General features: G+C 35.6%; 1 protein-coding gene and 1 non-coding gene across 2 annotated transcripts; both read right to left on the bottom strand.

Annotated features, from left to right (window-relative positions):
- Positions 1-580: 580 nt before the first annotated feature.
- On the bottom strand, positions 581-20660 carry LOC126976065 (T-complex protein 1 subunit alpha). Its single transcript, XM_050824229.1, has 10 exons — positions 20492-20660; positions 19083-19206; positions 18669-18786; positions 16762-16943; positions 14397-14661; positions 13088-13340; positions 10964-11054; positions 8742-8934; positions 4131-4271; positions 581-1911 (listed from the first exon to the last, which is right to left on the bottom strand). Exons 1-10 carry the CDS (start codon positions 20562-20564, stop codon positions 1684-1686), a joined length of 1668 nt encoding a protein of 555 aa, XP_050680186.1. The 5' UTR covers positions 20565-20660; the 3' UTR covers positions 581-1683.
- LOC126976231 (U1 spliceosomal RNA) lies at positions 4463-4624 on the bottom strand. Its single transcript, XR_007731871.1, has one exon. It is a non-coding gene; the product is annotated as a U1 spliceosomal RNA (small nuclear RNA).
- Positions 20661-21439: the final 779 nt, after the last annotated feature.

Below are 21439 nucleotides of genomic sequence, written 5' to 3'. Positions count from 1 at the left end.
CAGTCTCGTGTACGAGAACAGGTGTTTGTGGGATATGAGAGATAAAAATTATCACAACAGAGATATTTCTCGGCAAAAGTGGGAGAAAGTTGCTACAGAACAAACACTCTACATTTGGAACTGTCCTTTGTCGTCTCTTCTAGAAAATAACTCGTTGACATGCTCTGTCTTTCCACCATTTAACAATAATAATTTAAATAATGGACTTTCAAGAAAATCAAATTCGTCCATCTTCGCTGGACGGCAGAAACGAACTGACTATCAGAATAACAGAAAACGCGCACAGTGTAAACGCCTTGTTCTGACGAGGATTTCGGACGTACTCGTCAGAACTCGCATCCATAGTAACCCTAGCCTTACGTGTAACATTACGACATATATAGGTACCTATAAGTTGATATCAGTAAAGCCTCAACCCTGGTTAAGTCAAAAACTACAAAACTCATATTTTCGAACTCTGGAAGGTTCTATTCATAAACCCGCTGACTGCTAGCGCGTTTGTGAATAATACACAATAAGTAAATAATAGCACATTCCTTCAGTCAGACACGTAAAAGGGATATTGTTAATAAAACACAGGTTTAATTAATATTAATTAATTTATTGTGACGGCATTTAGCCCTAGCGAACATAAACTAGCATTTAAGTGTTAAAAGCAATAATTAAAACCATACAACACATCTTATACACATTATTGTATAATGTAAAGAAAACAGACTCCCAGCATGAAAAAGTAAACTAAATTAAGTTTTCTTTCAGATAAAAATACCATAAGTAACATAACATTTCATCAGTCTGGTAATACTATGTTGAAGCACTTTGTGCTACTGACAACAGTAGCAGAGTATTTTTTACTGCTAGATCTAAGATCACATCGGAGGCACTGGATTTGGTTCGGTAGCAAACCTGTTTCTGTAATGATATTTCTTATTCCATACATAATAAAATATAATTTGTTAGGAAGTTATAACATTTTAAAATTGCATTATTTGCCTTACTTGACTTATGTTTCCACCAGTTAGATATTAAACGGAATAAGAACTGCTGCCGCCATATTTAAACGTAACTTTTGACAGTTCAGTGTGATGTTCCACATAATATCTATTCAACTCAAGCATTTTGACGATTGTTAGAAATTGCACCCAGTTACGTCGGTATTTTGACAATAATTATAAATTCAAAGAACCAAAACCACACTCTTGTATAAAAATAAATAAACATTTGTGAATCATTATCAAAGATTTTTAAACTGTATGGTTTGCCGCATCTATACATAGTTTCAGATGTGATTAGAAAGTAAGCTGATTTTAAATGTCTGGGTCCAATCGTGAAAACACAGTATACAGACTTACAAAAATCTTGATAGAACACCTGCGATAGATATATAAGATATATCCACTTAGCTAAATATAGGTTTAAGGCAGGAACTTCTAACATTGCATACAGTATTTTTTTTTCATATTTAATTGCCGACTGTAAACTGCAAAATATTTTGAATGTGCAAATTTATGTAAAAGCATATTAAAAAAGAATATTACATGAAATCAATATAAAATAATCTCTATTGCGTCTTTTATTATCGGTAAGTAGGAGGAGTCAAATGACATATTTTATCAAGATTTTCGCCGTTCTCTGTATAGAAGTACAAAAAAGCCTTGCCTCATGACATAAAGATAATATAAACTAGTCTAACTCCCCGGCATTGCACGCATCCTGATAAGTTTTGCCCCGCTCCTCCGGGTCCAGTTTGATCATGTCGTCGATGCGCAGGATGGTAATGGCTGCCTCGGTCGCGAACTTGAGCGACTTTATCTTAGAGATGGCAGGTTCTAGCACGCCGGCCGCTAGGTTATCACGTAAAACTCCCTCGTTCAGATCTAGGCCGACCCATTTTAGGTTGGCGTGTTCTACCTGTTAATTAAAAAAATGTTTCATGGAATGAACAATAGCTTACAGTGTCACCAAGTTATCTGTGAACTGATGGGTGGCGCCATCGTCGTTACAAGTGTTGCTAATTAATTCCAAGGTGCACAAAAGTCGGGGCATATTTGACGCTTAAAATTCAGAAGTATCGCAATAAAACACTCGGAACACTCGAAAGTAGTAGACACTGACGGTCGAATGACATTTCAACATGGCGACCGTAGTTCCTATTATTGCCACATCTTCACAGATAAGTTGGTATTACTATTCTTTTAAATATAATCTTATCACGCTCAGATCGTTTATACGTCTAGATAGACTGTGACAGCTTTGGAAATTTCGAAAAAAACTTAAGATTGACAATTTACGTCTACTGTGAGCAGTGCACACACACCAACACAATCATGCTCACTAAAGTTTTTTTTATATACGTGGGAATAACGGGCAAGAGGCTCACGGGATGAGGAGAGGTGAGGCAACCGCCCATGCACATCCGCAACAACAGGTGTCAAGAGATGCGTTGCCGGCCTTTCAGGTGGGAGTATGCTCTTTTCTTGAAGGTCCCTAAGTCGTATCGGTTCGAGAAAACCGCAGCCGGTAATTGATTCCACAAAGTGGATGTGCGAGGCAAGAAATTTCTTGCAATACGCGCGGTTGTGGAATGCCAGACGTCAACGTGATGCGGGTGGCACTTTGAACGTAATGTCCGGTGGTGGAATTCAGCCGCTGGAATCAACCTGAACCCTCTGAGCACTCCCCGTGATAAATGCGGTAGAACACAACTCTACGCAACGCCAAAGAATCAAGCCGATCGGAGATGACTTAATCGTCGATGATTCGACCCGCTCTTCGTTGTATGCCCTCAAATGGAAGAAGTAATAAACCTGGACTGTTTTCATCGGTTGTCTAGCAGCAAGAGGCTCTATCTAGAAATATAAATTATCTAAGTTATCACGATCAATTGGTATAATTGCCTGCTCCACAGTATTATGCGACTACCGCCAGAATAATAGTTCCCGCATGTTAAGCCATCCTCAATGATGGCTCGTGTTCAAATAGCGGTTAATTGTACCCAGATCAAATGAGTCAACTAACTCAATCGAACAAATATGTGAAGGGTTTGTTTGAGTGAAGTAACTCATGCGAGGCTGTCATGTGACACGCACAGGCCACGCCAGACAAAATTCTTTCACGCTAATAATGTTTTTGGGAGTTGTATAAAGGAGTGCTATGAGATCCAAAGCATCATGAACTAAGAATAAGACAGCATGCTATCGATTCCTAAGTTGAAAATTTCGGGGTATATCAATACACCAGTGGTTAAATTAATTAAAGTTAATAAATCCTTAATGACAACATCGGTATGTTAAATTGCCAATCATGCCTAATTATTTTGTCAAACATTCACAAAATAATGCAGCCAGGTGGAATATTGATGTGTGTGGGACAGACTGGTATCATGTTGGACTGTTTATTATAGTATATAGTGTCGCGTAGCAACGCTTCGCCGTACATGACGAGAGTTGTCAAAATTCAAGGCATTGATAATTTCGACGGCTCCGTCAGCAATACTGTGTGTGTGTACACAAAAGTGTTTACTTCAGATGCTGTACTGACAGGTTCGATACACCTACCAGTGTATATGGATTTTTTTGGGTTTTGTAAAGTAAGTGCAAATTTCTAGTAAGTTCAGGATCAAATAGAGAAAAAAGGATGGAAAATGTGACATAACAGGATAAAAATAGGTAAACGAAATTTCTGTACAATTTTAATTTAAAGATGGAATGGGAGAATTATTTTGAAAATAGAACAGATCCGGGGGTATGTCGTACTAAGCGTGGCCTACGGCAGTTCAAACTCAAAAGTGTAATGGAAAAAGAAGGAAGAAAAAAAGAAGTGAAAAGTGATCAAGGAAAAGAAGAAGAGGAAGATAGAAGAGAACTAGTGTTCAGTGAAGCTAATGGTACCGCCGCCGACAAAAGGAACAGCGGCAGACCGGCGAAGTGCAAGTTCAGAAAAGTGGACGCAAATAAAGACTCGTTCCTATAAGCAGAGTATTATTTCCAATCCCTGACCCACTCTCGTGTCAATAGTATAACGTAGAGAAATTATAAATTTAATTTCCTAAGCTGGAAAATCATCAAAATAGCGTTAAATTACTATTTTATTAGTATAAGAATGTTTGTCGCAACGTTGTTGATGCACACCTTAGTCTGCGAAGAGTTGTGATAGGCGCGCAGTTTAGCGACGAGGTCTGTGGCGTCCCTTGCAGCGTTCACCGCCAGCGTCTTGGGGATCACCAGCAGGGACTGGGCGAATGCTGCGATGGCCAGCTGTTCGCGGGAGCTCTGGACACGTAAAACTCATATTTATATAAACAAACAAAAAAAAGTTTTTATTGACCGACTTCAAAAAAGGAGGAGGTTCTCAATTCGTCGGTAGTTTTCTTTTTATGTTTGTTACCTCAAAACTCTCGACTTTCAGTCGGTATCAGCTAAATTAAAATACTCATTAGTACACAATATTTTTACATTTAATGGGGGGACAGCGCGTACGCAGTCCCCACTACCAAAAATAACACGTCCGAGTTATCCGCATTAGGGATAATCGCAGAGGTCAACCCAACCGCAGTGCAATGGAAGGGCCTCGCTCTGGGGGAACCGCCTTCATGATCACGGTGTCCCCTACGCCAGGTAAGTATGCTGTAACAGAGTACTACCAGAGTAGTCCACAATTCGGATAAAGCTTTGATAGCGCGTTGTAAAAGCTAGTACAAAATAAACAGCGCCATCTAGAGTATCTATTGAGAAACTATGCCACAGTCTAAAATTCTTAAATAGCGCCATCTGTAGACGACGGTCATTATTATGAGAATGATTCATTCATATTCGCCCCCGATTATATTGTCTCATTTGAATATATTGCAAGAATTAATGCTTTGCTAGAGATTCTTCATTCATGTCCAGTATGCACCCAGTGGCTGTGATGGCAGTAATACTTGTGATAATTTAAGCTTCCCATCATAAAAATTAGCATAATAATTGTAACACAAAGCAATCTATTATTATTTTCTTTAAAGTTAAAGTTATTATATATTTTATTTTATGAAATGCTCACATAATGCCTCTATTTATTTACGGTATGCGTGGATTGATGCATCTACTATACTCAATAACTCTTGTGTTTACAAGTATTAATTTACTTTTTTTTTTTCTTTTTTGACTTACTCGTAATTACAATTTAATGCAAAGTGATGCAACAAAATACACAAACGTCGATTACTAAATGCCTTACACGAGTAAGTCAAAAAAATGTAAATTAATAATTAAAAACGTAGTTATAGTTATTGAGTACATACTTAAAGTACAATACAGTGGATGTATCAATCCACACATACCACAAATAAAATAAAGGCATTACGCGAGCATTTATATGCATATATAAACTCAACTAACAAATATTTTACTGTTACACTACTTTCTAAAGCGCTGTTTTCGCGTCAATACGTTAAGCAATACATTGCAATGGCGTTGCAACATGGCGATCAGTGATCACTAACAAAAAATATAAACTAGCTGCAATCTGCGAATATACCGCGACTATTCAATATTTGTCATAAAATATATTTTCATTGTAAAATATATTTTTTGTTCCTACTTACTCAGGTACTTTACAAAAAATAATAGTTAAGGCAATCTGAAAGTTGGAGATCCTCCCTTGTGGACTGTTATTATACAACGTGAAACTAAATGGGTATACTATGCTTTGAACCAGACATTCCTTAGGTGATCTGTAATGACTATGTGAAGTCAGAAATGAATTAGCATTATATTTTAATACAATATTTAAAGTTCTAAGTTTTCGCAAAAACTATGATTCCCTCAACCCTAATCAGCTGTTTTTTTGAACTCTCTTTGACCTAAAACAGAGGAAAAACGTAGATGTGACATAATATCAGATAATAGTAAAATGCCTACTATTTATTGCAGCTGTGAAGCAATTTGTGTTCTCATTTTGCCATGAAGACAATGTTATTTTGTATTTGCATTTGCTTTAGGTGACATTGAAAATACTTCTAAATTTGTATGTACTGTAGTTATGTATTACCCAATAAAGATAGTTAATTCTAATCTAATTATGAAACTATGTTATGTTAGTATTTACTCTGATATCCACGAGTGTTACACATTTAAATAAAACACGTTTAAAAGATAAAAACTAGTGTTATTGTAACTGTGTTTTTACATTTTGTGTTTATTTAAATATGTTAGGTTGAAAAGATCGGTCTGTCTGCGTTAATACTCTTTGAATTGTGCTTTGAAACACAATATTTACTGCTCTGTGTGTGTGTAAATGTCTATTCTAAAGGCACCCTACACACTGCACCATTTTTAATTCAATATTTGTTTATTATGTTGGAAATTAAATGAGTTCACATTTTTGATAAGTTATTACGTAAGCACTTCAATGTAGAATTATTTGAAGTTTTCTTCAAGTTACATTGAAAATAATTCCAAATTTATTATGGGTAGGTACCACAACGGCACCTTTTTCTGCCGTGAAGCAAAAATGTGTAAGCATTATTATGGTTTGGTCTGAATGGCACTGTAGCTGTTGTTATTACTGGGCAAATGAGACTTGACATTTTAATTCAAAAATAAATAAGATAATTCTAATAGACTCCTATTAAGAAATTGTTCTTCACGGATTTGTTTTGTCAAATATGGATATCTTTGACCATCCTCGTATTAATAATAGGTACTCCATTCCCGGACCGGGTTTTCTACCCGGCCTGGGTATGGAATGGGGCAGTTATTGAGTTTTTCGTAGGAAATTTCTCACTAGCAGCCCATAGTTCAGAAATGTAGATGCTCGCCCCCTATTACGTGGGAATTAAACATAGTGAAACGTGGATGGAAAAAATACACCTCTAACCCTTCAGGAATACAGATGTGAAACTGTGTTATGTTATGTAACTTCTTATATTGTTTATTTGTTTCGAAATAACAGGAAGTAAAAAATGAATGAATAAATACATAGACACAAGCCACATTTCATGTAGTGTGCATACTCCTTAATCATAGATTATTGTTTATGTTTAACTCCATAGGTAAGTGACCTCATTCGGTTTATAAACAAAGTTAGGATTGTCTAAGAAAAGAAATTGAAAATAAGGTAGGTAAGTTTTTTTCTTTTTTTTAATTATTTGTTAAAACTTAAACATCACCATACTATTGCATATGACCCAAATAACGTACCATTGAAGGGATGTTATACCCTTTCTGGTTCACGTTGTATATATAGCTTAGTGATTATTTGTTAAGTTACCTTTTAACTAAAAGTGTAGTATAATTTTTGGACACTTTTCACTAGTGAAAGTGTGAGTTTTAAGTTATGTTAATATTTGTTATTGTAATACTGTTTGTTTCCTAATAAATAATAAATAAATATACTGTTCATTCAGTAACTGAGCAGTTCTGGAGAATATTCAGTGCAGCATAACAAGCGATACAGCTGCGAGTGTGTCCACACAGTGCCTTTTCATCTTCTTTCGCCTTCATCTTTCTATTCAACTTTCGTTTGGCGCTGTTAATAATTGAATACGTTAACGAACGCATCGCCAATAGTCATTTAGTTCCGACGCTGTTGTTGAACGATTTGTGGCACATCCAACCTACGCGACAAGACGGGTCATTGGATGCATTAAGGGCATAAAGTCTTGCATGCAACTGTTGATAATTAGGTATTAAAACACTCATGTGATACTTTTATCACCCATATTCGTGTTTTAATACCCCTTATTACACAACAGTTGCATACTAGTTATTTATGTGTGTGATAATAGTATCACATGAGTGTTTTAATACCTAATTATCAACAGTTTCATGCAAGACTTTATCTACATCCATAATATGAATCCTCTAAAAGATTTTGAAACAGTTAGCTTACTGCTAACATTAAAACAGACAGTCCTAGTAGTAACCTAATATCGTCCATTACTGCATTATTATATACACAAATAAACTAAGTATTAATGAAAGAATTATTTATTTTAGTAGTAATTTACATTTCAGCGTTTAAAATACCTGGCGGTGTGCTGTCAAAACGTGAATCGCTCATTCTTTGTCAACAAAACAATAAAAATATCTAAAAAAAATGGCAGGGATTCAAATAACCTATTTTTTTTTTACGGCCCGCGACGTTTCGGTAGTGTGATATGCGCGTAAACGAAAATGTGCCTTTATTGAAATTCATATAGATACCACGCATCGAGCAATAAGAATGTGGCTGTCTGTTGAAACTCTTTGCGCATGAAGTTATCGAAAAAAAAAACAAAGGAGTGTTGTTATGAAATTCAGTACAACATTACAACACCCGTTTGGATGATGTAATGGTTATTAGGACATTGGGTGTTTTAATGTTAGCAATAAGCTAACTGTTTCAGAATCTTTAATAGAGGATTTAAAGTATGGGTGTAGATAAATAACTATTAAACTATTAAATAACTATTTAAATGATCGGACAGCCTGGGACTTAGATTGTGATTATTTTATAGCGATAGAAATTACTGTACAATATTGTATATTTTTATTGAAAAGAGCGCAAAAAAAGAATGCTGGGAGAGTTTCTTGCGCCGCTTCTCTCTCAGAGCGCCATTTGTTTCCGAAGCGGTAGTAGTATCTAGTAGTTATTAGAAATGACATCAAAAATAATTCTAAAGGAATCGATTTTGAGAAAATAAATGCCTTTTATTAACGAGTTATTGATACCAGGTAGGAGCTGGAATGTGGAAGTGTGAAATATTCTCTTTCACTCACGAGTGTGGTGGCGAAGTTCTCCAGGTATATGGAGAGTGCAGCCTCGGCCGCACCTCCTCCGGGCACCAGCCTGCCTGACTCCAGAACGCGGCGTACGGCACACAGTGCGTCGTGCGCTGAACGCTCCATCTCGTCACAGTACGCGTCCGTCGGCCCTCGCAGGATTATCGACGCGGCGCTACGGGCTGTTGGCCTGAAATTTTAAATACTAAGATAATTTTTTTTATTGAAGTTCAAAAAAAAAAAAAAATTCAAAATATATATATTTTCTCTCACAATAAAAACTTATCCCCTTATTCATAATAGTCTGCTAACTTAAAGCATTGCTAATTCTCACTCTGTCTTCTTCTATTGACCTGAGTCAGAATGAGAAAAAACGCTCCTTGCCGGCTGTTTTAAGTTAGCGGACCATTATGAATAAGCGGGTTAGTATATACGTCGTATAGGTACGTCTAAAAACAATTCGACACGTGTTTCGCCTCTACACGAGGCATCCTCAGGAGATGTTGACTCGCCAAACTCTGGCACGAGATTGGACTAGTCTACTTTGAGAAAACTCAAAACATTTGGATAAATACTTAGATGATAATGTATACGCCTAGATAGAGATTCTTGCTGCTAGACAACCGATAAGAACAGGCCTGGTTTATTACTTTAGTGTGCGTGACAAGCTACGTCTTAATATATGCATGCATTGCTCAAAATAGAGGTCAACAGTCAACCTCAATTTTTCGACGTTTTCACAGCTCTCACAGTCTATTTGTACGTATAAATGTAAGTTGTAAGGCTAAGTCAGGCGAAATAATTAGGAAAGCAACTGCTTGCAAACTAAGCGAAGAATAAAAGACAGTATGAAGATCTGCATTCCACCTTTGCAGGGAGTTGGGGGGAGAGGGTGGTTACTGACTCTCCAACTCATTTTCCGTAAATACCTAAACGACTCGATGAGGGTCAAAACTTTGAAGCATGATATAAGTACTACTACTTATATCATGCTTCAAAGTTCAGTTCAGCTCTACAGCTGAGGGATAAAAAACCTAATCAAAACATCAAAACTTACATTTCAAAATTCTGGGTGTACTTTCGTCTTAATGATTACTATTAATATAATTACCTAAAATAATGCGTATGTTATATTTTTTTTTATATATTTTTGTTTTTTCTTTCATTGTATGAAGAAAATAGGGAACTCTAGCAAGAAAAATATTAAAGATGGGTTAGCAGTGGTTCTTATAAACTCCCGGCACACTCAGTATCCTAGATATTGGTAGCACGACACTACTAGTAGGCCCGGTTTCCACCAAAGCGGATAGCAGAGGAGACGCGAGGAGATTAGCCGCGAAGCGTTCGCGACAAGCTAAAACAGCACATAATGCATCATATTGTAAAGTAAACTGGTTAAGCTTCCTCAACTGACTTCAAAAAATGAGCAGATCCTCAGTTCTCGTGTATGTTATGAAAAAAAAAACAACTAAAAACTATTTTTAGTGTTACATGGCAGAAAATTCCTTTAAAACCGAACTCTGTGATGTGTATAGCAATTCTACCAGAATTTACAACAAAACAAGCCATTTCATACAGATTTTTAGTTTGATTAGGTAATGTGGAGATGATGAAGAACACCGCAAAAGTAAGTTTCTTAGGCCTCGGTTGCAAAAGTGCGTGCAACCAGTAAACAACGGCCGTTTTCAATAACCTATCTATCCTTTTACACATACTTACATTTCGATAACCTATCGACAGATAGCATTGGACTGTAACTAATAACAAATTATATTGGACATAACTATGGATAGATAGATCTTGTTATTAACGGCTGTTCCCAATATTAAGTCTATCTCTTACTTGAGATAAAAAACGGTAACTTTCGTTGACTTTTCTGTCCCAATAAACTTATCGACGGTAACATACCTTATCCGTACACGCTGTCTGACAATGGGATGACGTATATCTTACCAGCGATAGAAGTTTGTATGGAAATTGCAATTCACGCGTCCCAATATAAGGCGATAAGAATGACTTATCGGGTATATTGGGACAGCTACAGATTATTGACAGCTACTTACCGACAGTAGAAGGTAGTGATTTATCTCTATGTGTAGATATTATATTGGGAGCGGCCGTAAACGGTGATAGCAATTTATTCGTGACTAGAGATACGTTATTGAAAACGGCCGTAAATTTATGGGTAGAAAGGAGTTCTTATTAATTGGTGCATTTACCCTTTAATCAGAATAAGTTGATCGTCACATATCTGCTCCTGAACAACTTCAGCCGCCTCCCCAATCATGCTGCTTTCAAACACTTCTTCACCTAAAAATAAAATATTGTTAGAAATTAAACTATTCATTACAAGTGCAATTTGTATGTCAAACATACAAGCTCGACCGACAGACGTTGTTCTGTACATAATAAATACAATACTGATTTTTATGAATTTGCCAATAGTATTTCATAACATAATTCACAAACACACACACACACATGCACACACACACACACACACACGCATTCTCACCAAACCCCACACGCACAAATATCATGTCTTTTTATAAATATTGTAAATCTATTATTAGATGTAAGTCCTACAAAATAGTATTATTATAACCTATTTTAAGTTCTGTGGATTTTGTGATGTTTTAAATAAATAAATAACGTAAAATATGCTCCCTGTTGTTATAATGAAACTGTGTCACAGCTAAACTGTCAAACCGTGCGTCAATCAATTCTCTCATAGAAAATATGTCCATACAAAACAAATATTGGAAATAAATCCCAATTATTTTATTAATTCACTTATTAATCCCAAGTCCCAAATCGAATTGAAAACTATACTATCTCTCAAGTTGCACTCCATGAAGTAATCCCCATTAAAATGCGTTCATTAGTTTAGGAGTTTTTATTAGGAGTTCACTGGAAAGAAACATCAGGACACTGGATTTATATATTATATTAACAGATTAAGATTAACAGTTAAAATATTACCCTGCTAAACAATGCTCAAAATTTTCCCCTTTTTTTAAGTAAATAATGGGTACTTTCTGTATTTACTACTACACTATAAAATATAATTACAACGAATGTTGCATAAGCCTGCCACCAATTCCTTATTATTAAAATAATTTTTGTGTACATATTTAACGGAAGATAAAGACAAACAGGCACATATACGGCTAACCCAATGTTATGTGATCACCCATACTCTCTTGTAAGTCTAGAAGAGCAGTCTTGAAAGACTAACATACATATAATTTTGAAAACAGAAACAATATTGATACGTTTTTGTTTTGTTCCTTTTTTTTTATGAAAATACGGGACGAGACAAGCAGGACGTTCAGCTGATGGTAATTGATACGCCCTGCCCATTACAATGCAGTGCCGCTCCGGATTCTGGAAAAGCTCAAAAATTCTGAGCGGCACTACAATTGCGCTCGTCACCTTGAGACATAAGATGTTAAGTCTCCTTTGCCCAGTAATTTCACTAGCTACGGCGCCCTTTAGACCGAAACACAGTAATGCTTACACATTACTGCTTCACGGCAGAAATAGGCGCCGTTGTACCCATAATCTAGCCGGCATTCTGTGCAAGGTAGCCTCCCACTGGTAAAACTGATACGTGGTAGGCGAGGATCGATTGGAAACCTATAACACCAGCTACTCTTAACTTTCTAATGTCAAAGTTTACTGTGAAGACCAATGTCAGCCGAGCAATACAGCCGCAGGTCAGTGGACTACTTTAAAAAAGAGGACTGTATGAGAGGAAAGTAGGAACTGACTTGAGGAAGCTTGCACTGACGGCGACACCTAATCTGGTTCTTGTTTGTAGTTGGTTCAGGCGGTTTTAATCACTATTACACATTTGCGGAGCAGATTCACCGTTGCGCGTGCGTGCGATAAGGATTGGTGCGTGCGCGGTTCTCGCGGGGCCGTTGTAATATGGCGCGAAATGCAGGGGGTGCGGTGAAGGGGGGAAGACAGTATTATATGATTAACGGCCGTTCCCAATATACTATCTACAGATAGAGATAAATTACAATCTACTGTGAGTAATTAGCTGTCAATAATCTGTAGCTGTCCCAATATACCCGATAAGTCATTCTCATCGCTTTATATTGGGACGCGTGAATAGTAATTTCCATAAAGAACTTCTATCGCTGGTAAGCTATACATCCTCCAATTGACAGACAGCGTGTACGGATAAGGTGAGTTACCGTCGAGTTAATGGGACAGAAAAGTCAACGATAGTTACGATTTTTATCTCAAGCAGGCCACAACCAGAGATAGACTGAATATTGGGAACGGCCGTAAGAAGGGATAGCCAGATAGCAGCGTTAACATCTACAAACCTTCCATATTAGTCAACGAGGTGAGGAAAGTAGCGCCTGTGGCTTTAGCGATCCTCTTCAAATCAGCCTTTTTGCACCTTCTCACTCCCATGGCTCCGGCCTCAACGAAATACTTAAGACAGAGGTCGTCGATGCCTCCTGTACACAGGATTACGTTGACACCGGTTGCTAGAATCTTCTGCAGGCGTTCCTTGGTAATGTCCAATTCGCGGGCGCGAATTGCTTCAAGTTTTTCTGGGTCCGATACAAGTACCTGAAATTAGTAGTGTCAAGTTTAAGTAATGTAACCTGTGCGTTAATTTTATGTCGCCATTGCAGTTCCATAGACCCTACGTTATTTGACGGTTGGCTTAGTGGTAACATCAGTCGCGTTAAAAGCGTTGGAGCTGTTTTTCTTAAATAAAAATTCGTTACAATAAAATGTATTTTCAATCTGCGTGAGGGCGACCGATCCATTCCCGATCTGTGAAAATTTTTGATTGTGAACATAAAATATTTTTAACAACTCTTTTTTTCATAACACATTTGTTTTGAACTTTTTCTGGGATCATGTTGTAAGCATATACAACTCCCGACAAAAGAATTACTATCTAGACTTAAATGATTAGTAGGCATGTCAAAAAAGTGTAATAATATATAGTTATTTATGCAACTGTTGTGTAATAAGGGGTATTAAAACATGAATGTGGATTAATAATATGGATGGATAAAACACCAGTCCTAGTAGTAACCTAATATCATTCATTACTGATTATATACAAATAAACTAAGTATTAATGAAACAATTATTTATTTTAGTAGTAATTTACATTTTGTATAGTGCAATAATTAAAATTCGCTCGAATATAATGTTCTTTTGCAGCGTTTAAAATGAATCGCTCATTTTTTGTAAACAAAACAATAAAAATATCGAAGAAAAATGGCGGGGATTCGAATAACCTACTTTTTTTTAAGGCGCGCGACTTCTGGTAGTGTGGAACAGGCGTAAACGAAAATGTTCTTTTTTTGAAATTCATACAGATACCACGCATCGAGCAATAAGAATGTGTCTGTCTGTTGAAACTCTTTGCGCATGAGGGGATCGAAAAAAAAAACATAGGAGTGTTGTTATGAAATTCAGTACAAAATTACAACACTCGCTTGGATGATGTAATGGTTATTAGAACATTGGGTGTTTTAATGTTGGCAATAAGCTAACTGTTTCAGAATCTTTAATAGAGGATTTAAAGCATGGGTGTAGATAAAATAAATTAACACAATAACCTGATTTTATATTTAAATATCAACAATTAAACAATGCTCAACATACCTGTACTCCCATCTTCATCTTAGTTTTCTGTAGAGAAAAGTCCAGACAAGCAATTTTCGCATTCAAAATCTTCTTCGGCATGGCTTGAGATGCCACTGTACAGTTTAAGGCATAACCCTTAATAAGTACACTTTCCCGAGCACTTCGTCCATGTGCTTTTAGAATGTTAACAGCCTTTATTGGATATATTGTGTTGCCTCTTGGATCCATCGCCTTAACTGCCATTGCTGCATCTACTATCATCTCAGAAAAGAAATCTGAGTCACTGGTAGTTGGTTTAAGAAATATTATAATAAACCATTTTTATAGTTATTATATAACATATTCACATCATATCACCGAGTAGAGGTCAGCTAAGATACTACGGATTTTCCAAAATTCCATCCGCAAGAGTTTTTTTTATTATGAACAGAACAACGTCTGTGGGGTCAGCTAAAAGGCATAAAAGGCATTTATTTTCTCAAAATTGATTCAGAAGAAGCGGCGCAAGAAACTCTCCCAGCATTCTTTTTTTATGCGCTCTTTTCAATAAAAATATACAATATTGTACAGTCGCTATAAAATAATCACAATCTAGTCCCAGGCTGTCCGATCATTTAGATATTCAGCAGTGGAGTAATAGGATTTACGACAGAGCCATTTTTTTATAAAACATTTAAATTTATTTATAGATAATGCCTGAACAGTGGCTGGGGCTTTATTGTAGAAGTGTATACATTTACCCTTAAAGCTATTATGTATCTTATGAAGCCTACTAGAATTAGTTACAAGCAATCCCTTATTTCTAGTGTTATAATAATGAAAATCACTATTAAGAGCACGATAGTTATTAGTACGATATACTTACATAACGCGTAAGGCAGCCGCTGTGGTCTCATTCATTATATTCGCTCATATATAGCATTAATTTAGCAGTAATTTATTAGTCATAGTTTAAATTAGCCCAGTTATTCTATATCTAGCGGCGACCTAATACACTCCATTAAGTAATACGTAAACCATACATTCATACTCATCATATTATGTTTTTGTTTTAATGATAATAAGGGACGAGACGAGCGGGACGTTCAGCTGATGGTAATTGATACGGCCTACCTATAACAACGCAGTGCCGTTCAGAATTCTTGAAAAACCCAAAAATTCTGAGAGGCACTACAAGTACAATTGCGCTCGTCACCTTGAGACATAAGATGTTAAGTCTCAATTGCCCAGTAATTTCTCTAGCTACGGCGCTCTTCAGACCGAAACACAGTAATGTTTACACATTACTGCTTCACGGTAGAAATAGACGCCGTTGTGGTACCCATAATCTAGCCGGCTTCCTGTGCAAAGGAGCCTACCACTGGTGCATGTTTGTAACTACCTTGATTCGAATCCGGGACCTCTAGCTATTCTAGCTTGTCGACATTTCTATGATTAATTACACATTGACAACCTAGCTTTACTTCGTATTATATTACTCCCTCGTATTCTATAAATAATTATGCTAACACTATAATCACAAAACAAGTTGTGAGATTATTAAAGGAACTATTTAACTCTCTCATACATCAACTGAAAAGTAGACACATATATATATACTTACTAGCTGACCCGGCAAACGTTGTTTTTCCATTATAAATTATTTTTAGTGCTTGACCGTTATATCTTATTTTGGATAAATTGTAGCCTATGTGTTATTCTGGTGTGTAAGCTATATTATTGTAAAGTTTCATCAAAATCCATTCAGTAGTTTTTGCGTTAAAGAAGTACAAACATACATCCAGACATACAAACTTTCACATTTATAATATTAGTAGGATATTTGAGACAAAATTGCTGGACAATGTGTCATTCAAACGTCCGCGCGTTTGGATACAACAACTCTTAACTAAACATCTCAAGTCTAGCATTAAAATATTTACTGCCACAACTGAAGAGTTGACAACAAATGTATCAAGACTTATGAACAATAAACTGTTGGACTATTAACGGGTAGCACCGTTGCTGTAATCAGGACGGAGGCGTTATCTCCAGGGGCACAGGTTCGAATCCCATATTATTCATACATTTTGTCACACAAATCAATTTTTATATATGATAAACTCAGTAAAAAATAAGGTAATTTAAAAGTTAAGTAATTTTTATACAAGGGGAGGACACAGCGAGCATGTTATGGTCACCTTAGAGTATGTGATCACCACAGTCCATACTCCTCTTATAACACTAGAGGAATCAAAAGAGCGTTGCCGAACTTATAAAGCATCGCATAAACGTACATATATAAATAGCGAAAACACACATAGCGGGCGACGAAACTTGAAACGGGACCTCCGTGGTGAGAGTCTATTGCGCCACCTACGATTTTTTATATAAGAAAGGATACGCGCCAATAAGTTTCGAAGACATTGTAGTTTTGGCTGCATTGATAATAGATGCTCGACCCAATGACTCCACCGTGACTGTTAAGTTGTCCTGGATATACTTGACGGCTTCTTTGCAGGCCAAACGGTAGCCAGAGATAATACTTGTGGGGTGAATCTTGTTCTTGACCAGCTCATCAGCATTCTGTAAAAAAAAAACTTCTATAAATATTTTTGTTATTATTTTAATATATTTGCAAAAGGTAGGATTTAGAAATTGAAACCAGAATTTCAGATTTAACAAAAACGAATATTGAAACTAGGGACGTATTGTATTAAAGTTAGGTTGATGAATAATTTAATACACAGGTGTCAAGGTGTCAAATTGTCATCAATTAGCAGAGAATCTTGCAGCTTCTGTGATTGCGACGATCAGCCACGTAACGCCTGGTTCGATTCCTGTGGAGCTAGTCACAACCCAGACGCAAGCCGACAAGCTTTGTCGCACGATGTTAGAATGAGATTATTTACCGCGTTATCGCTATGACTTTAGGTCTCGAATTAAATTAAAACTATAAGATAATCTTGCATTCATTGATTACTGCAAAACTTTTCACAGGCTCATTCATGAACACTTTTGGAAAAGTCAGGAGGAAACGCGAGACCTACATTAGGATCAACTAGGATCAGTGGAAAAAGCCTGTCTCAATAAAAATATGTGTCAGACAGACTTGATAACTTTGGGGTCTCTTTTGTTCTCATAGTTATTCTCAGTGGTACTGGAAGATTCAAAAAACACGAAATTGTGATACAATATCTAGCGCAGGAGAGCCAAGATGGCTAAAGATGAACCTAGAATGATGAACATATCAGAACGGATGTCAGAGTCAAATGTGTGCAGGAAATTGACAAAGAGTAGCTAGTGAATTGAGAAAGACAGAAGGCAACTTAGCGAACTATAGAAGCAGAAACCTAAGCATATTGAAACATGAATAATGAAAACCTTGCATCCCCCATCATAAATAACTTATGGCTGTGAACACAGAGAAAAACTTGCAGTATGTCAGTGGGCAATGGAAAAAATGATGTTCTAAATAAAACACAAAAGACCCTGACATAGTACTCCAAAATGGCCAGCAAAAATGTGACAGACAGGTCATATGTGTTGTATCTAGATAAATAGTATAAGCATGTTATTCTCTGTTTTTTTTTTTTTTTTTTTATGGAATAGGTGGACAAACGAGCGTACGGGTCACCTGTTGTTAAGTGATCACCGCCGCCCACAATCTCTTGCAACACCAGAGGAATCACAAGAGCGTTGCCGGCCTTTAAGGAAGGTGTGGTTCCAAAGAAAAGGCAAACAACTCAAGAGGATGACAGAATATACCAGACACTGGGGCCTAATTGGGCGAAGTTTGCTCTGGACTGCTGTAGAGAACTGGCCAATAGGCATTTCAAAGTCAGTGACATTATATACATCGACGCAAATACTACAACACTATTATAAAAACGAGAATAATTAAGAATAATAATTTTACCTACAATTAGTTCATAAATCATCATTTGATTACATTGTAATGTGAAATTATTGTTGAAAAGCATTAATAGAAGACATGTGTGCTGAGCCCTATAAATACGACACACTGACGACACTTGAGGCATTCATGCTCGAGCAGCTCTCTGGAACATCATTACGCTGCCCGTGGAGTATATGAAGTTGATGAGATACTCTTTGGATGACCCGATTATGAGTGCTATCCACAATTTACTATTGTGATGTCGACACACTTTTTAATAACGATATGGAGGTTCTGACTTCATCATCTATTACATAAAATACTTTGAGTTTCAATCTAATCTTATGAATACTCTGGGCTACAACCCAGGCAGTATAAAAAACTGGAGAGACTACATTTTACATAAAACATACCTTGAGTAATTCTGCAGCAATAATGACGACAGAGGTTGTACCATCTCCAACCTCCTCATCTTGCAGCTGGGCTAGTTCCACTAATACTTTAGCTGCTGGATGTTCAACTTCCAGCATTCTATAATAGAAGAAAACATAGTTTTTGAGAATTTAAACTTCATATTTTCCACAAAATAATGTGATTTAATAAGCATATTTTTCATATAAAATTAATAGACATATATCATATTAATAAAAAGGATTACAATTGGTATCCAACCCCATATCCATTTTAAAGGATATTGTAAAATAGACTAATAAAAAACTAAAATAGGCAAGCTATTGAAGGAGCTTTAAAAACTGCCAAGCAAGAAGCCTGAAGAAAATTGTTAATAAAAAACTGCAGTAAAACAATAAACCATCAAATTATCTTACTTCAAAATAGTTGCACCATCATTTGTTACTGTAACATCACCGATGTCATCAACAAGCATTTTGTCCAAACCAACAGGACCAAGAGAGCTTTTTACTATATTTGCTATTGCAGATGCGGCCATAACTGTAATAATAAAATAGTTTTAGAAGTAATGTAAATTCAATTCTTTGAGCATCAAAGCATATATATTGAAAAACAGATTGAAATATAATTCCCTTAGATTGGTGGAATGATTTTGTCATGTTATTGTCAGCACAAAATAATTTGTTTTATTATAAGTAAGTTTTCAGTATATTAAGTGTTTATAAGGTAATAAAGATAGCAAGTTTTTATCTAAAAATTTTAGATTATTTCAAGATGGCTGTTAATTATATATCTTCTAAAAATAAATTTTGTGAATCCACATGACAGACATATTAATCTGCTAATATTTGAAGATTATTTTATTTAACTTATAATTGGATGTAGTTCCTGAAAAATGAAATTTTAAGGAAGCCCAAGCAATTTTAAGGAATTCTTGTTTAAAGTTTAATAAATATCAGTATATTCCATACATGTGGGTTGGGCTACTAAGTCATGACATCATTTAAAGAGCAACAGTAGGGCTGTCATTTTTTGTGAGTCCGTTAATATGAATCATGTGACCAGTTTAGTGTCCTTGACGCAATTGCGACATGATTGTGGTTTGGAATGTTTTTCTAGAATAACATCCAATTAAGCTATCTGATAAAAAAACATCAAATCATAATTGTCTCATAGAAAATAAATGTTATATGCACACACTTTAAGAATATATAAGTACCAATTGAATCAAACTAAATTTTGGAAATAATTTTATTATCTGTAGTAGATAAAAGATTGTGTATTTATTTAAGACTCAGTATTTTAATAAAAACAAAAATATTTAGTGCTCTAAAGATGTATTGTGATAACATAAATAAAGTAGAAGAATATAGTGATTTGGGGAAGATGTTTATTAGTATATAGAAACAGAAATATGAACATAATTCTGTTTCCTCACCAAACTATAATAATTCTTATAATTAACAAAACCAAAAGTCAGTACATAGTTATTAATTTAATTATGATATATCATAAAAGATATAGTAGTTTCTTTAAAATAAATTTAAGAAATAATATGTCATCAGTAAGTCATCAGTAAGTCAACAGACTAATTTTATTATAGGTTATATTTTAACATTTTAATCTATCAAAATGAAAAAGATATAACATTTAATGCACATTATTGGCTTATTTGCTACCCTGTTTAATGCATTCCAGCATAATTCTTAATGTTTCTCATTGTTCTTTTATAAAATTAACGAAATTCGAAACCATAAGCTCAAGTAAAGATGCACATGATCACACCGGAAGATTATCCTTTGTAACTTTTACCGATATTGCTTACCGTTTTGGGATCTTACTGATGCCCCAGAATGCCTTGTTCCCGCAACGGATAAAGGAGCGGCTAATGTCGACATCTTGAACTGTTATTTATTTTATGCAAAATTAAATTTTCTTTTGATACACAAAACACACCTCGGCTCTCTGAACTAAGAATTAAGAAATGAAAATGTCAAAATTCAAATTTCAAATGTCACGAAGATAATCATCTGTCATACATAGGTACTTCTTAAGTTCTTAGCCAGCTGCCAGACTATGAAGACTTTTTAATTTATTTATTGGCCTAGGATGCAAGTCTATAGGCCCTCACAGTGTTGTAACTCATGGGGGCTGCCAGATGCTTTACTAAGTACAAGTTAAGCTGCACTCCCGATGAAAAAAATACCCAAAGTAGCCAAATTTGAAGAAAAAATACCTACTACAAATCTGTATAAACAAGCTACTACCGCCTATTCAATATCATCCAGTACGACGCGGACGGTACTGAATTTTATGGGTGTATTATTATTTCGCAATATCATTTTTTATTACAATATAAATTTGTAAATCAATCTATACCTGTTCCTTACCGTTCCGTACCTTATTCTGTAATTTATCGTTTCTGATGGCTGGAAAACTCGACACCAATGATTTGAAAGAAACTGTATTATGTCCATTAATCATTAATCCAGCTTAATAATATAACCTTATTAAAATCGTTGTTTTCAAACCTGTAAATATTAAGAACCCACATAATTGATTCTACCATTTTCATATCAAATAAGTTTCTGGGTTTAGTTTTGATTGTTATGATACTTTAAATAGCTGCTGTAAGTTTGTGCCAGGTTATAAAAAAACTCCATGTGCTGCTAAAACTGAACCATACTTTCTGAATGGGAAGAATACTTATCATATAAAAAAAATAGGATCTTCATTTATTATTTGTCTTCAAATTGCCAGTAATATATTTAAT

Source organism: Leptidea sinapis, chromosome 39, assembly GCF_905404315.1.
Source record: "Leptidea sinapis chromosome 39, ilLepSina1.1, whole genome shotgun sequence".
Taxonomy (NCBI): domain Eukaryota; kingdom Metazoa; phylum Arthropoda; class Insecta; order Lepidoptera; family Pieridae; genus Leptidea; species Leptidea sinapis.
Note: the sequence above shows the minus strand (reverse complement) of the source record. Positions and strands in the feature narration are given on the sequence as shown.